We start from the raw sequence: 12,744 nt of genomic DNA, 5'->3' as shown, positions 1-12,744 counted from the left end.
AGGGCAAACAGACACAAAATCAAGTTACAGAATACTGATTAGAATGCAAATCCCTACAGCCAACCAGATCTTAAAGATACAGACAATGTGGGTGGAGGGAGCATTAAGCACAGGTTAAAGAGATATGTTTTGTCTCCAGACAGGATAGCCCGCAAGTCCAGGAGGCAAGCTGTGGAGGTTACTGATAATGTGACATAAATCCAACATCCCGGTTTAGGCCGGGATTTTGTGTCTCTGTGCCCTGTTTGAGAGCACATATCCACTCCATCTGACGAAGGAGCAGCGCTCCGAAAGCTAATGGTATTTGCTACCAAATAAACTTGTTGGACTTTAACCTGGTGTTGTTAAAACTCTTACTGTGTTCACCCCAGTCCAACGCCGGCATCTCCACATCATGACTACCATCAACAGCGTAACAGTATCAGATGTTTGTGGATACTCACACTAGTCAGCCTTTCTTTTACTGGAATGGTCCTTGGCACAATGCATGGGAAAAAGAGGAAGGGAGGAGGATTCTTTATGTAATGGGATATGACCTAGCGTGCTACCTAAAACAGTAGTAGAAACTGGCTCAGTAGTAACTTTCAAAAGGGAACGGGATAAATCCTCAAAAATGAAATAGTTTCAGGGCTGGTGGAGAAAGAGCAAAGGATGGGTTTAATTGGCTACCTCTTTCAAAGAGCTGGCAGAGGCTCAAATCTGAATGGCTTCTGTGCTGCATCTTTCTGTAAATGATCTCAGTAAAGCCTGAATTGTAACTGGTTTTATTATGTCAAAGAGAATGATATAGAATAATGGTACTGTTCTCACTTTTCATTAGATTATATATTTTAACTGCTTTTAAGTAAAAAATGAATAGAAAGAAAAACCACATTTAAAATGTAGTCGACAGGAAGTTTAGGGCAGAATTTTGTTTCATTTGCAATTCCACAGATCTGTGGTGCTGATACTGTGCATCTACTTTTATTCTCATCCCACCAATCAATAAACTTGGTATCATACTGAAGAGAGGGTGATTAGATGGAGGAAAATGTAACTGGTTTGATTAGTAAATTTGTGGATGACACAAAAGGTTGGTGGAATTGCGGATAGCAATAGATCAGTTGGAGACTTGGGCGGAGAGATGGCAGATGGAGTTTAATCCAGACAAATGTGAGGTAATGCATTTTGGAAGGTCTAACACAGATGGGAAATATGCAGCGAATGGCAGAACCCTTAAGAGTATTGATAAGCAGAGGGGTCTAGGTGTACAAGTACACAGGTCACTGAAAGTGGCAATGCAGATGGAGAAGATAGTCAAGAAGGCATACGGCATGCTTGCCTTCATCGGCTGGGGCATTGAGTTTAAAAATTGGCAAGTCATGTTGCAGTTTTATGGAACCTTAGTTAGGCCGCACTTGGAATATCGTGTTCAATTCTGATCGTCACACTACCAGAAGGATGTGGAGGCTTTGGAGAGGGTACAGAAAAGATTTGCCAGGATGTTGCCTGGTATGGAGGGCATTAGCTATGAGGAGAGGTTGGAGATACTTGGTTTGTTCTCTCTGGAACGACGGAGGTTGAGGAGGCGACCTGATAGATGTTTACAGAATTTTGAGGGGCATGGACAGAGTGGATAGTCAGAAGCTTTTTCCCAGGGTGGAAGAGTCAATTACCAGGGGGCATAAATTTAAGGTGCGAGGGGCAAGGTTTAAAGCAGATGTAAGAGGCAAGTTTTTTATGATGTGGAGTTGCCGGCGTTGGACTGGGATAAACACAGTAAGAAGTTTAACAACACCAGGTTAAAGTCCAACAGGTTTATTTGGTAGCAAAAGCCACACAAAAGCTTGTGTGGCTTTTGCTACCAAATAAACCTGTTGGACTTTAACCTGGTGTTGTTAAACTTCTTAGCAAGTTTTTTACACAGAGGGTGGTGGGTGCTTGGAACTGACTGCCGAGAGAGGTAGTGGAAGCAGATACGATAGTGATTTTTAAGGGGCGTCTTGACAAATACATGAATAGGATGGGAATAGAGGGATATGGTCCCTGGAAGGATAGGGGGCTTTAGTTCAGTCGGGCACCATGGTCGGTTCAGGCTTGGAGAGCCGAAGGGCCTGTCTCTGGGCTGTAATTTTCTTTGTTCTTTATTCTAGATGGTTGAATGGGCAGAACAATGGCAATGAATTTGACATGATCAGATGTGAGTTAATAAACTTGGTTAAAAATATAAAAGCAAAAGTTATTCTTGAATGGGTGAAAGCGAGATGATGTGCAAGATCAAGAAGATTTGAGAATTTAGGCTCACAAGACCTTTTGTTTCACCTCCAATGGATAGGCTCATACTGAATTTTGTGGCAAGAGGTAGGAAATATCAAAGTCAAAATGTAATCGAGAACCTGTCCAAAACCTCAGTAAACCAACATTGGAGGTGTGTGTATTGGAGCTCCATGCTCTCAAAGAATTTTGAGGCAATAGAGAGGGTACAGTATGGGTTTATAAGGATGATGTATAGTATAAGGAAACTGAGGAACAGGAGTGTTGTTTAGAAATCATACAATGCAGAAGGAGGCCATTCGGCCCATTGAGTCCACACCAACAACAATCCCACCTAGGCCTTATCCCCGTAACACCACATATTTACCTTGCTAACCCCTCTAACCTAGCATGGCTAATGTACCTCAGCCACACATCTTTGGACAGTGAGAGGTTGAGGGGGCGACCTGATAGACGTCTACAGGATTTTGAGGGGCATGGACAGAATGGATAGTCAGAAGCTTTTTCCCAGGGTGGAAGAGTCAATTACCAGGGGGCATAAGTTTAAAGTGAGAGGAGCACCCAGAGGAAACCCATGCAGACACGGGGAGAATGTGCAAACTCCACACAGACCGTGACCCAAGTTGGGAATCGGACCCAGGTCCCTGGAGCTGCACTGTTCCACCATGTCGCCAATTTAGTCCCTCAAACCTGTCCTGCAATTCATGTCTGATCTCCGATCTAATTCCACTAAATAGCTTTCGTTAATAAATATCCATCAAGCTCTGTTTTAGGATTAACAGTCGACTTAACATAAATTGCTGTTTGTGGAAGAGAATTGCAAACTTATACCACCCGCCATGTATAGAAATGTTTCCCAACTTCATTCCTGAAAGACCGGCTTGAATTTTTTTCAACCTCTCATCCAAGACCCCAATCAGCAGAATTCGTTTGGCTGTTCTTTTCCTGGCGATTCAAGTTGCAATGTATTTAATTGTCAGTTAACAGGGGAGAGTGTAAATCCACAAGACTGGAAACACTTCAATTTTAAACAATTTCAAAGAGCAGTGATACAATTTAATGACCATAATTGGGCGGCACGGTAGCACAGTGGTTAGCACTGCTGTTTCACAGCTCCAGGGACCTGGGTTCGATTCCTGGCTTGGGTCACTGTCTGTGTGGAGTTTGCACATTCTCCTCATGTCTGCATGGGTTTCCTCCGGGTGCTCCAGTTTCCTCCCACAGTCCAAAGACGTGCGGGTTAGGTTGATTAACCATGCTAAAAATTGCCCCTCAGAGTCCTGAAATGTGTCGGTTAGAGGGATTAGCGGGTAAATATGTAGGGATATGGGGTAGGGCCTGGGTGGGATTGTGGTCAGTGGAGACTCGATGGGCCAAATGGCCTCTTTCTGCACTGTATGGTTTCTATGATTCTATGATAATAACATGATACAAAGCTTGGCAGAAATAGGGAAGCTTACTGTCAGAGTACTAAGTTGTGTTGGACCATGAGACTTGCAATCTGTCAGAAGTAGACATGTTTTCAGAGCTATCTCATAGGTGGACAAATACAACTTCTCTATCGATCATGTCGGCAAGTAATAGAATCCTGAGTTAGAGTTTTCTATTTTATCCCAGTTGTTCCCATAGAATGATGGTCTGACATTACAATGGGCTGAAAATGGTGCAGGGTTTGCCACGCAGAATTGACATACAACCATTCAAAGTAATGCAGGCAACATGCAAACTTTGTGCTGTTGACTAATTTAAGCACGGATGTACTTCTGAGGCTGTACAAGGCTCTGGTCAGACCCCATTTGGAGTATTGTGAGCAGCTTTGGGCCCCGTATCTATGGAAGGATGTGCTGGCCTTGGAAAGGATCCAGAGGAGGTTCACAAGAGTGATCCCTGGATCATTCAGCTTGTCTTATGAGCTTGTCGTATGAGGAACGGTTGAGGATTCTGGGTCTCCAACTCATTGGAGTTTAGAAGGATGAGGGGGGATCTTATTGAAACTTACAGGATACTGTGAGGCCTGGATAGAGTGGACGTGAAGAGGATGTTTCCACTAGTAGGAAAAACTAGAACCAGAGGGCACAACCTCAGGCTAAAGGGACGATCCTTTAAAACAGGGATGAGGAGGAATTTCTTCAGCCAGAGGGTGGTGGATCTGTGGAATTCTTTGCCGCAGAAGGCTGTGGAGGCCAGATTATTGAGTGTCTTATTATTATTATTGAGGGGAGATCTAATAGAGATGTACAAGATTATGAAGGGGATAGATAGGGTGAACGGTGGGAAGCTTTTTCCCAGATCAGAAGTGACGTTCACGAGGGGTCACGGGCTCAAGGTGAGAGGGGCGAAGTATAACTCGGATATTAGAGGGATGTTTTTTACACAGAGGGTGGTGGGGGCCTGGAATGTGCTGCCAAGTAGGGTGGTGGAGGCAGGCACGCTGACATCGTTTAAGACTTACCTGGATAGTCACATGAGCAGCCTGGGAATGGAGGGATACAAGCGATTGGTCTAGTTGGACCAAGGAGCGGCACAGGCTTGGAGGGCCGAAGGGCCTGTTTCCTGTGCTGTACTGTTCTTTGTTCTTTGTCTTTAAGACAGAGATAGATAGGTTCTTGATGAATAAGGGGATCAGGGGTTATGGGGAAAGGGCAGGAGAATGGGGATGAGAAAAATATCAACCATGATTGAATGGCAGAGCAGACTCGATCGGCCAAGTGGCCTAATTGTGCTCCTATGTCTTATGGTCTTAAATCATTAGTGGTATGTTACCCAGCTTTGAACAAATGGAAGGCTTGGCTTTGTTTTCTTTAGAATGTAAGAGGTTATGGGGTAATTTGATGGTGGGGCAGAGTTTGATTGTTATGATAAGACGATAACTCCTGTAAGATACCATGTGTCCACCAGGATGACAGGAATTGTTAGATATAAAAAGACCAGTGTCCATTTAGTTTGCCTCCTATGTTCCTTTCGAGCAGAAAGAGACAGACAGTTTGTCTCGGTTGAAGGAACGTAATTACGCTGTCACCTCTCCAGTTCAAATGCTTGGGGCCAAGTCATTTCTGGTTTCTCGAATTTTCTGGATTATAGAATGATGTTAGAATACCAAACCACAAGTATGTGAACCAAAAACATTAGGTATGTCGCCATGCTCCAGCACCTGTTCGGGTACACTGAGGGAGAATTTAGAGTGGCCAATGCACCCTAACCAGCATGTCTTTTGGACTGTGGGAGGAAACCAGAGCACCTGGAGGAAGCCCACGCAGACATGGAGAGAACGTGCAGACTCCGCACAGACAGAGACCCAAGCCGGGAATTGAACCCGGGTCCCTGCCACTTTGAGGCAGCAGTGCTAACCACTGTGCCAACTATGCAATCCTAAATGTGTATTTTTTTTTGTTGTTTTTGTTGTACGACTGTGGTTGAGTAAGGAGGAAAAACAGCAAGTGTGTGACCACGAGTGAACTGATGAAGACCGTATTGTGAAACACCCACTTCAGAAAAAATGTCAGCTGATCAGGAGAACAGGGAGCATTCATTGGTGATGTGTTGTGGGAGGATAAATGTAAATTCCTTCCAGAATTGGGAATTTTAATGTGGAGCACTTGAGGCAGGATTTGTCTTGCTTCAGTTTGTTTACTGCTTTGCTTTACCACCACCTCTTCATCCTATCCTTCCCATGGATGGGCACAGTCAATTCTTATTGCTCACAGACAGAATTAAGTGTTCTTGGTCAATTGTGACGCTACTTGCTAAAAGGTGGCGCTTTCTTTTCCCTATCGCACCAATGTACCTCAAAGTTTACTTCTCACCTGATGTAGGAGCAGCGCTCCGAAAGCTCGTGCTACCAAATAAACCTGTTGGACATTAACCTGGCGTTGTGAGACTTCTTAAAGTTTACTTCAGTCACGCACCACCTCCTACCAACTGTGTGAGCTGTTTCCACTTCCTGAAGTAGCGATACCTTGGACCTTCAGATGAAGAATGAGATTGTCAACCAGTGTAAATTTCTGTGTTATGTGTCCAAACTTGCAACCAACTTGTTTGAACCTGTTCCAATTCATTTCACATATGTTTGTGGAACTGGCAGAACTAACTGTGCGTGGACAGGATTTAAATGTATGCTCAGACCCGGTTTCCCCATTTTTCAGTGCAGCTGGTAAAGTAAGGAATTGCTGAGTTCTGAATTAGTTACAGAACAAATTTCACCTTCCTTCCCAGTTTCATTTTAAGATTTTATAACAGAGCAATCTCCAGAAACTGCAGTGTGCTGTCTAATTTGGATAGACTTTGTGATTTATGATTATTCGTAAGGATTTAAATTTCACTGTTTCAATATGACGGTGGCTTTATTTTTTGCTTTTGCTGCAACTATTAGCTACTAACTGCAAGTGTTTTACTTGCCAACTGTCCCTGTCCTCTCCAGTGGCCAATTTCTTTTTTCAACTTGCATTCAGGAATGTGATGGAAGACTCTCCATTTGTCTGGGTGAGTGCGGCTCCCAACAACACTCGAAAAACTTGACATCATCCAGGACAAAGCAGCCCGCTTGATTGGTACGCCCTCCACCACCAACGCAACGTACAGTGGCAGCAATGTGTAACATCTACAAGATGCACTGCAGGAACTCAACAAGGCAGCACCTTCCAAACCCACAATCTCTACCATCTGGAAGGACAAGGGCAGCAGACATGTGGGAACACCACCACCTGGGAGTTCCCCTCCAAGCTACTCACCATCCTGACTTGGAAATATATGGCCATTCCTTCACTGTCGCTGGGTCAAAATCATGAAACTCCCTCCCTAACCACATGGACTACAGCAGTTCAAGAAGGCAGCTCACCACCGCCACCTTCTCAAGAGCAATTAGGGATGAGCAATAATACGGCCTAACCAGCAATGACCCAAATTCCATTAATGAATAAGAAAAAATCTTGGAATGTGGGGGTTACTTGCATTTATTGTACAACTCAGTTGACCAGGATTGATCCAACTGAGTGCCTTACTTTAGTCAGTACTTGGTAAGGTTTCCCAATGTAGCCTTCCACGAGGGAATTTTTGGAGGAGGTGCACAATGAATGTAGTTGATGGTCGCATTAATTAAAAAGATTCGGCAGATATTCCTCAAATGAGGCCTTGGAGGGCATGGAAATTGAGGTTTGCGGGAGATTGTTCTTGTTCTAGGAGGGGAATTATGCTTAGAACCCAAGGGAATAGGGGAGATCCTAAATGAATACTTTGCATCGGTATTCACAAAGGAGAGGGACTTGTTGACTGGGAGTGTCTCAGAGGGAGGTGTTGACCCGTTCGAGAGAATCTCCATTACAAGGGAGGAAGTGTTAGGTTTTTTAGGTAACATTAAAACTGACAAATCCCCAGGGCCTGGTGGCATCTATCCCAGACTGCTCAGGGAGTCGAGAGATGTAATTGCTGGGCCTCTGACGGAAATCTTTGTCTCTTCGTTGGACACAGGTGAGGCCCCTGAGGATTGGAGGATAGCGAATGTGGTACCGTTATTTAAGAAGGGTAGCAGGGATAACCCGGGTAGTTATAGGCCAGTGAGCTTGACTTCCGTGGTAGGGAAGTTGTTGGAGAGGATTCTTAGAGACAGGATGTATGCGCATTTAGAACAGAACAATCTCATTAGTAACAGACAGCATGGTTTTGTAAGAGGGAGGTCGTGCCTTACAAATTTGGTGGAGTTTTTTGAGGAAGTGACAAAAACGGTTGATGAAAGAAGGGCCGTGGATGTCGTCTATATGGATTTCAGTAAGATATTTGACAAAGTCCCTCATGGCAGGTTGGTTAAGAAGGTTAAGGCTCATGGGATACAAGGAGAAGTGGCTAGATGGGTGGAGAACTGGCTTGGCCATAGGAGACAGAGGGTAGTGGTCGAAGGGTCTTTTTCCGGCTGGAGGTCTGTGACCAGTGGTGTTCTGCAGGGCTCTGTACTGGGACCTCGGCTATTTGTGATATATATAAATGATTTGGAAGAAGGTGTAACTGGTGTAATCAGCAAGTTTGCGGATGACACAAAGATGGCTGGACTTGCGGATAGCGATGAACATTGTCGGACAATACAGCAGGATATAGATAGGCTAGAAAATTGGGTGGAGAAATGGCAGATGGAATTTAATCCAGATAAATGCGAAGTGATGCATTTTGGAAGAACTAATGTAGGGGGGAGTTATACAATAAATGGCAGAGCCATAGAAACACAGAGGGACCTAGGTGTGCAAGTCCACAAATCCTTGAAGGTGGCAGCACAGGTGGAGAAGGTGGTGAAGAAGGCATATGGTATGCTTGCCTTTATAGGACGGAGCATAGAGTATAAAAGCTGGAGTCTGATGTTGCAGCTGTATAGAACGCTGGTTAGGTCACATTTGGAGTACTGCGTCCAGTTCTGGTCGCTGCACTACCAGAAGGACGTGGAGGCTTTAGAGAGAGTGCAGAGAAGGTTTACCAGGATGTTGCCTGGTATGGAGGGTCTTAGCTATGAGGAGCGATTGGGTAAACTGGGCTTGTTCTCCTTGGAAAGACGGAGAATGAGGGGAGACCTAATAGAGGTGTACAAAATTACGAAGGGTATAGATAGGGTGAACAGTGGGAAGCTTTTTCCCAGGTCGGAGGTGACAATCACGAGGGGTCACGGGCTCAAGGTGAGAGGGGTGAGGTATAACTCAGATATCAGAGGGACGTTTTTTACACAGAGAGTGGTGGGAGCCTGGAATGCGCTGCCAAGTAGGGTGGTGGAAGCAGACACGCTGGCATCGTTTAAGACTTACCTGAATAGTCACATGAGCAGTCTGGGAATGGAGAGATGCAAACGAATGGTCTAGCTGGACCAATGAGCGGCACAGGCTTGGAGGGCCGAAGGGCCTGTTTCCTGTGCTGTACTGTTCTTTGTTCTTTGTTCTGATAGCGTAACTCACAACTTTAGTGGTTTCTTCGTTCACAGCTTCAGTGTTGTCATTGTTGCCGGCTTGACTGGAAATGCCCTTTTATTGCTACTTAAGTGGCTTAAATAGGGTTATTTGTGTTTACTCTGGGCTTAGTTTGACGATCCTGCATTGTTAGGAGGACAGTCATGTGTTTTTGGACAGTTTTTTTCATTTCCAGTTCGGAGCGGCAGGTTTGAGTTTTGGTTTTAGAAGGGACAGCAAGCTAAACAGAAGTGTTTTCCCTCTCTCTGTTTTTTTTTTCCCTTTGGAAATTCTCTTGTTTTCCTGAAGGGTGAAAATCTGCTGTTGACTCTGCTGGAGCAGAGTCTCTCTAGCGCTTTGGGAAGCTGCTTTGTCTTCAAACTGTTCCGAGTGAATTCAGAGAACTGCAGACTTCAACCAAAGGACTCAATTTTCATTATCACGTGAGCAGTAGACTTTGCTGTATTGAACCTGTTTAAAGGGTTTTGTCTGTGGCAAGGGTTTTGGTTTGATTGGAACACATTAGCTATCTTTGTTAAGGGTTACACATTTATAGTGGTTGTTTTGTTTTTGTTTGTAATTGTTAGAGGTTATTGCTAATATTCTTTCCATACATATTAACTATATTCTTAAATAAACTTTGATAAAAGCTCCCTCGTGGATCTTTTGAATCACACCTGAAGTGGAACATATCATGCTTACCCTAGCCAAATCAAGATGCAAAATTTATGATTCAGGTGGGCTTCATAAAACACTTTGGAGTTTCTAACCTGAACCAAAACACAGTCCTTGATTGTTCTTTTGTGGGGGCAAGGGTGGGATGGGGAGGAGGAGAGGAGCTAACATTTTGAGTCCATGTGACTCTTCAGAGAAACAGACTTCACATGTTCACTCTGTTTCTCTCTCCACAGCTGCTGCCAGATCTGCTGAGCTTTTCCAGCATTTTCTGTTTTCACTTTGAGATGTGTGTGTGTGTATGGACTTTCTTACTCAGTTTTATTTAACGTACACTTCAAAATGATTAGATGTAACCACCTATTTCTCCCCTCTTCAGATCATCAAGGTGCTAAATGGAGTCAGAACAATTGTTTTCTAGAGGATATTACCAGAACAGTTACAACAGTATAACCAGTGCGAGTAGTGATGAGGAATTGCTAGATGGAGCGGGAGTCATCATGGACTTCACAGGATCTGAGGATGACAACTTACTGGATGGTGATGTTTCTACAGGTGAGTGTTGTGTTCTTGCACTGTCTGCCATTGTCCATGTGTAAACTTTGTCCAACCTTGCATCTCATCTAATAATCTTGTATAATACTATAATGTAGCTTCTAATAAATATCATAGTGGGTTATCATGTACATTAAATTGGTTGAACTTTGGGAACATTGTAATTCTAATGTACAATCACCGTTGCTGTTCTTTGATTTGTAATCTACCTGAGCAGGCTTCCATTAGTTTTATTGTAATGAGTCTGAGGTTTCGTTGTTGCAATTGATGGGAGAACATGCAAATCGACTTGTAAACTTCTTTCCAAATTGTTATAAAAAGATCTAGAGTCTGGAAGTTTGATATGTTGCCACAATTCAATGAACGGAGGCTGACTTTGATTTTTGTCTGAAATGGATGTACAGTACCAAAACCACCTGCAGAAAATTGGCCTCAGGATTGTCACATAAATATTATAAATGAATAAATCTCAGCTTGGAGTGCACAGTCCCTACTCATTGAGTGGGTATGTTCCTGTCAACATGATTCGCCCATCATAAGCTATAGTTACTGAGGGTCAAAATAGGTTAAATGAAAAATTGAGATGATGGTAGCTCTGACCTGCTTTCATTGCCGATTGCTGAGAATTACCTCATAAATTCTTTGTACTGATAATGGAACAAATATTGTTTTTAAAATGTCTCAGAAGCCCCAATAGGGCTGCCTATCAAATATATAAAATGCAACAGGGCGTGTAATTGCGTTGAGTGGCTTGGTTTCTACTGGGAGATGGAATCTTCTATAATATAACAAGTGACAGCCTCTGAATGCAAAGAGGTTCATGTGCCACTCCAGGGACGTGGCAATTCAATGTGTGGTACTTGGGGTACTACATTGTCAGAGGTTCCACATTTCAGATGTGGCGTCGAATCAAGGTTCCATCTGTCCTTTCATCTGAATGTAAAAGATTCCATAGCACCAATCCGAAGAAGAGCAGAGGAATTCACCTTGGTGTCCCTCAATGTCATCGGTTCCCGGTCCAGCAATGTCTTGACTTTAAAATTCTCATCTGTTCTCAAATCCCTTCATGGCCAGGTCCTTGCCTATCTCCGTCATCTCCTTCAGCCCTACAGCCCTCCAATATGTTGTGTCTTTCAGCTCTGTCCTCCATTGTATTCCCAATTATAATAGCTCCACCATTGGTGGCTGTGCCTTCAGTTGACTGGGCCTCAAGCTCAGGAATTCTCTCCCTACAATTCCCTGCCTCTCCACTTCACTTTCCTCCTTTAAGACACTCTTGAAAAAGTCCACCTTTGATCAAGCTTTTGACCATATTAGCCATTATCTTCTTGTGTGCTCATTATCGTACCCTCTATTATAATAATCCCTCTGGACATCAACATTTACAAGTTTTGCACCTTTTCAAAAATATTCTGCTTTTCTGTTCTTCCTAAAGCAAGTAACCTCACATTGTGTCGTTAATATAGATTATAAAAAACTGAGGCACTCCACGAGGCACAGCTGTCAATTTAAAAATGCCCCATTTATCCCTACTTTCTGCTTCCTGTCAATTAACCAACCCTCTCTCAAAGCTAACATATTAGCCCCAATTCCATGAGTTCCTAACCTACCTATTGACCTTTTGTGTGGCACCTTGTCAAAAAAGCCTTTTGGAAATCCAACAATACTACTACATCTACTGGTTCCCTATATCCACTCCACAATGCTGCATCCTCAAAAAAAAATTGTGAAATCCGAATTTCTTTTCTTAAAACCATGTTAACTTTGATCATTCATAGAATCCCTACAGTGCAGAAGAAGACCATTTTGCCCATCGAGCCTGCACTGACAACAATCCCACCCAGGCCCCATCCCTGTAACCCCGCTAATTCCCCTGACACACTAAGGGGCAATTTAGCATGGCCAATCAACCTAACCCGCACATCTTTGGACTGTGGGAGGAAACCGAAGCACCCGGAGGAAACCCACACAGACACGGGTAGAACGTGCAGACTCCACACAGACTGTCACCCGAGGCTGGAATTGAACTCAGGTCCCTGGCACTGAGAAGCAGTAGTGCTAACCACCGTGCCACCAACAATATTGTTGAATTTTAAGTCCATGGCTTTTCAGGGTATTTCAGATTATATCTCCAGGGTCAAAAACTAGAAAAAAATAAGGACTAAAATTGGAAGCTAAACCAGTTTCTAGCTCTGTACACTGCTGAGTATAATGGTCTTGCAAACATCACAAAAGTGGCACTGTAAGTTGGATGCACAAATATACATTGGAGTATTTGCTTGCTGCATCATTGATTCTGTTCAGCTGATAGTCTGGGATCTCATCAATGTGGAATTTAGAACAATTT

The 12,744-nt window shown here is 43.6% G+C and overlaps 1 protein-coding gene across 3 annotated transcripts in view; it reads left to right on the top strand.

Moving 5' to 3' along the window:
- Positions 1-12,744, top strand: part of clcn3 (chloride channel 3) — a 159,461-nt gene that overhangs the window by 21,191 nt on the left and 125,526 nt on the right. For all 3 annotated transcript variants that reach the window (XM_078215131.1, XM_078215128.1, XM_078215130.1), the window contains exon 2: positions 10,222-10,397. In XM_078215131.1, the coding sequence (XP_078071257.1) occupies positions 10,238-10,397 (160 nt within the window). In that variant the 5' untranslated portion in view covers positions 10,222-10,237. The remainder of the gene's footprint in view (positions 1-10,221; positions 10,398-12,744) is intronic.

Source organism: Mustelus asterias, chromosome 6, assembly GCF_964213995.1.
Source record: "Mustelus asterias chromosome 6, sMusAst1.hap1.1, whole genome shotgun sequence".
Lineage (NCBI taxonomy): Eukaryota > Metazoa > Chordata > Chondrichthyes > Carcharhiniformes > Triakidae > Mustelus > Mustelus asterias.
This window is presented reverse-complemented; position numbering and strand designations above follow the sequence as displayed.